Consider the following 5000-nt stretch of genomic DNA (forward strand, 5'->3'; position numbering starts at 1 on the left):
CCTCCAGTATCACCAGGTCAGTCTCCACACGACCCCCCCACACCCTGAACACACACACACACACACACACACACACACATTACCGGTACATTACATTTCACTTAGCTGACACTTTCATTTTAAAGCGACTTACAACTATTATTTTTCAGGGTATTGTTTACAGTCCCTGAAGCAATGTAGGGTTAAGTGTCTTGCTCAAGGGCACTTCAGCCATGGATGGAGATGTAGGGAGAGGTCAGGGGGGATTCAAACCGACAACCCCTAGATTGAAAGACCAACTCTCTAATCACTAGGCCATGGCTGCCCACATACACATACACACATACTTTGTACATTATACCAATAATATGGCATTAATTTCAGACATGCACGCCATGTTGTCATGTTTACATTTGGTTGTCATGGTTACATGATGTTGTCATATTTATATAGGGTTGTCATGGTTACATCCTGTTGTCATGTTTACATAGGGTCGTCATGGTTACGCCCTGTTGTCATGTTTACACACCTGTGTTCCTGGAATGCTCGTGTTCCCAGTAAGGACCTCTCGATCGATTGGCCGTCCACCAACCATGTGACCCCCATAGAGGATGCTGATTGGCTGCCCATAGCCACCGTGCAGCGCAGCACCAGGCTGGAGCCTAGGGAGCACACACAGACATTTACAGTTTTTCTCGATTGCTTTCACACAATTATCGGAATCAGGTCTCGAATTCTCAAAACTCCACACACAAATCCCCAAAACTCACACACAACGGGCAAAACTGCTCACTACCCCTGAAAAATGCACGTCTTATCTCAAAACAATGTACTCTCTTTTTTTGTTCTCAATTTTGTTCTCAAATGACACACACAAGCAGTCTTTTTAATTTGCACTCATATGAACCATTGAACACTAATGGTCATATGATAAAACACTATACTCAGCTTGACACATTACATTACATTATTACATTACATTGCATTTGGCAGACGCTTTATAACCAAAGCGACTTTCAAAAGAGGACATAATCACGCCAACATCACAAGCAAATACAAAGTGCACAGGAGATATACAGAACAACAAGTGCAATTGCAAAGAGGGGTTAGTTTTTTTATTTTATTTTATTTTTTTTTTTTACAGTTTTTGCCTACTGCTTGCACACAATTTGCAAAATTTGGCTCATAGAGTCAAAACTCTACACACAAGCCAATTACTCTCAACACTTGCCGATAAACCCTGCACACATATGCCAACATGAAACTCTGCTATCAAAACCTAAGTATTGCCATAAAAACGTAACAATCTTTTGTCAAAACCTCACTTTCATGTCAAAAGACACACATGAGCACCAAATGAGAAAACAAATTAGATCAACATTAAAACAGTTGTCTGCTTTATACAAAACACAGCAGTCTTTCTTTTTTAGACAGTCTATTCAGTCTCACAGAATGTACATCTTCACAAGACCCCAAAATGCAATACTGTACATAACTGCACCTTACAGAACAGGACATTACAGTAAACTGAAGCAAAAATATATGTCAAACAGTACATCACTCTAAACACAACAGTGTGTAGGTGAGCTTATGGACCATTTGTTTGTGTATGGGGTATATTCACAAATTTTCAAACATCTAAATATGATATAAATATGTGGTTGATGTCAACATGCTGTAATGAAAAACATAGTCGATATAATTTGTTTGTTTGGGTATGAGGTATTCTTACTGTAACGAGGTACATTATATTTCCAGACACAATATGCAGCTGACTACATGACGTCATCAAAATTATATCATGCTCAGTCAGTTTGCTCAAGTGCTTGCTTGGTTGTGTTCTGAAAATGACACTATTATGTGTATTTCTACAAACTATCATGTTCTACCTAACATGTGATGATGAAGACAAACGGCTACTCCTGGCATCAGGCTAGGTTTTACAGAACATACTGTAAGTCGGTCAATGCCATACTCCATATTCTACTCTTTTAGTACTGTTGTGATATTTGCTGTTTTGTTTGAGTGTAGGAAGGTGTGAATTTAGCAAAGAAGCAATCAAAGTAAAATAAATGAATGCAAAATAAAAAAGTGCAATGTAATATAAAGAATGCAACTTTGTAACTGGCAGAATAGTGGTTAATTTTGATAGCATGTGTTTTATTGTTGGTGCCTAAATCTTGTCATACATCCAGTGTGCTTTGTTTTTTAACGGATGTGTTTTCCCAATGATATGATGAGTGTTCATTTTTTAATGGAGTGTCTTATGAAGGAAAAAGTGTGCAGTGACTATGAGTAAGTGTGTAGCATAAAGCAAAAGGTGTGTTGCTGAATTGCTACTACAGTGTTAAGCAGAACTTTTGTTTAAGGTACAGACACACTGTGTTTAAGTTATGTTACCAACAACTTAACAATATGCTATTTTGGTCTAAGCATCAGCCTATAGTGTTCAAGCAGTAGGCAAATACTGTAATAAAGAGTAAATAACGAGTACACACACACACACAAACACACACTCACAAACTAAACTAAACTAAACTAAACTAAACTAAACTAAACTAAACATCATGTGGCATCATTGTGACACACAGTAGAAACTTATTTTGTTCAGTGTTCCACTTACTGAAGAGGGTATCCTTCTGTTGTAAAACACTGAAATATTGTTTTCAGACAAAGAGTACACAGATGTGTGTCAAAAATATATATTTTACATATTTTTCTGACATCGAAAAAAAAATTGCACTAATTTGCTGTAAAATATTGAGTAACCACATGAAAGTGATCTCTTGTATTGCATATTTTGGAGTTCAAAAACTAAACAAATGTCTGTTCTCACTCCATCCACTCCTGTTTTCATCAACATCACATGCAATGTGTGTCATTATGGGGTGATGATTTCAGATTGTAAACAAATATGAAGAGAGTTTGCCCATGAGATGAGGAGGTGAACATAGTTTGTGTTTTCAAACTGAAATTTGAGTGTAAAGAAGGAATTGTGCTTAGTGTTCAGTGACATTGGTTAGGAGAGTTGGGCAATGGGTGATGTTTCCAGAATTGTGTGTGAAGTACCAGAAATTGTGTGGGAGCAATGGAGAATAACTGTATTACAGTAATCCACACACACACACACACACGCATGCACGCACGCATGCACACACGCACGCATGCACGCATGCACGCACGCACGCACGCACGCACGCACGCATGAACACGCACACACACACACACACAGATGGATTTGAAGGTGCACCTACCAAAGTGGCTCTTGAAGACTGTGCTGTTTATGGGAGACTCGATACGTGGAGGAACATCTGCAGTGGGGAGAGGAGTGTGTGTGCTGAGAGGAGTGTGTGTGTTGGTAGGAGTGTGTGTGTTGGTAGGAGTGTGTGTGTTGGTAGGAGTGTGTGTGTTGGTAGGCGTGTGTGTGCTGAGAGGAGTGTGTGTGTTTTGTAGAGTGTGTGTGCTGAGAGGGGTGTGTGTGTTTTGTGGAGTGTGTGTGTCGGCAGGCTGGAAGGTGGGGGCAGCTTCTCCTGATGGACACAAACACAAACACACCAACAGCATCATGGGTATTGTAGGCATACTGGTGAACTGTGGGTAATGTAGTGATGCAGAATGTGGTTTGCGGGTTGCAATCGACTTGCCTTTCCTAATGCAAATGATTACACACAGTTAGTTATTCTGAATTTTAACAGGAGAATAGCTACATCAAACTGGTTTAACAGGAGAATAACCAGACGCAAATGGTTTGATGATGAAAACAATGTTAATGTTTTATTCATCATTAGTTAATTATACTAAGTCTTAATAAGCAGACATTATTATAAAGTGTTACCGATCTCACATGTTTTTACTCAAAAGGGGCAGAGGAATTTGTGACAAGCCACATTTGATTTAAAACAGAGAACGTGCTGTCACTGCACAACACAAATCCTCAAAAGATAAGGAGACAGTTTTACTTAGTTAGCACAAGACATTCGATTTCTTGCATCGTCGACCGGCATTGCAAAGTACGTTAGCGAGACGAGGTGGGTGGTGTGACACGTGACCTGAGGAAGGCTGACAGGCCGAAACGTTGTCACATTAAAAACTTNAAGAGTTAAGATGCAAAACCTCCTAAGTGCCATTTCAGAAAAATAAACTTAATTCATTTTTATTTAATAAAAAGCTATCAAAATTGCATATTTTGAAATCTATTTATGTAATATAACTATTTATATGTATTATCAAGTACATGAATGTACACCAAACCAACAACGGGATTCTCTAAAAATATAGAAGTGCAGGTCTTCAGAAATGGAGTTAGGGGGTTTTGCATCTGAACTCTTCAATTGTTTATTTAACTTGAGAGTGTGCGGCAGTCATGGGTGAGCGGTTAGGGCGTCAGACTTGCATCCCAGAGGTTGCCGGTTCGACTCCCGACCCGCCAGGTTGGTGGGGGGAGTAATCAACCAGTGCTCTCCCCCATCCTCCTCCATGACTGAGGTACCCTGAGCATGGTACCGTCCCACCGCACTGCTCCCCCGTGGGGTGCCACAGAGGGCTGCCCCCTTTCACGGGTGAGGCACAATTTCGCTGTGTGCGTTGTGCAGTGTTCACTTGTGTGCTGTGAAGTGCTGTGTCACAATGACAATGGGAGTTGGAGTTTCCCAATGGGCTTTCACTTTTTTCACTTTTCACTTCTCCCCTAGTGTAGTGTATCTACCTTTACCGCAGAGATACACCAGCGGCGACGCGATTCAAGCGACAGAGTGTAGCAGCAAGCGATACGAGCGATTGAGGAGACTAGAGTATGTCCGTACAGGCAGAAGGCAAAGCATTCAAGCATTCCCATTGGCTGTGGCCACTGACCTCTATACAGTCATTGGCTGTCGCGGCTTGTCGCCGAACCGCGTCATAGAAAGTTGAAATGTTTTTTAACTTCAAACTGTCGCTCTCGTCGCACAAATCGCCTCTAGTCTCCAGAATCGCTTTTGTCTCTCGACTCAAAACAAAGTCAATTACTTCCGTCGCTCGACTCG

At 40.7% G+C, this 5000-nt stretch overlaps 1 protein-coding gene across 1 annotated transcript in view; it reads right to left on the minus strand.

Annotated features, from left to right (window-relative positions):
- LOC134443245 (interleukin-1 receptor type 2) overlaps nucleotides 1-5000 on the minus strand; it is a 13355-nt gene that overhangs the window by 5561 nt on the left and 2794 nt on the right. Inside the window, exons 4-5 of the mRNA XM_063193121.1 lie at nucleotides 509-641; nucleotides 1-44 (exon numbers count right to left, since the gene is read on the minus strand). The exon at nucleotides 1-44 is cut by the window's left edge and continues 90 nt beyond it. Of these exons, the coding sequence (XP_063049191.1) occupies nucleotides 1-44; nucleotides 509-641 (177 nt within the window). The remainder of the gene's footprint in view (nucleotides 45-508; nucleotides 642-5000) is intronic.

This window comes from Engraulis encrasicolus, unplaced genomic scaffold, assembly GCF_034702125.1.
Source record: "Engraulis encrasicolus isolate BLACKSEA-1 unplaced genomic scaffold, IST_EnEncr_1.0 scaffold_29_np1212, whole genome shotgun sequence".
NCBI classification, from domain to species: Eukaryota; Metazoa; Chordata; class Actinopteri; order Clupeiformes; family Engraulidae; genus Engraulis; species Engraulis encrasicolus.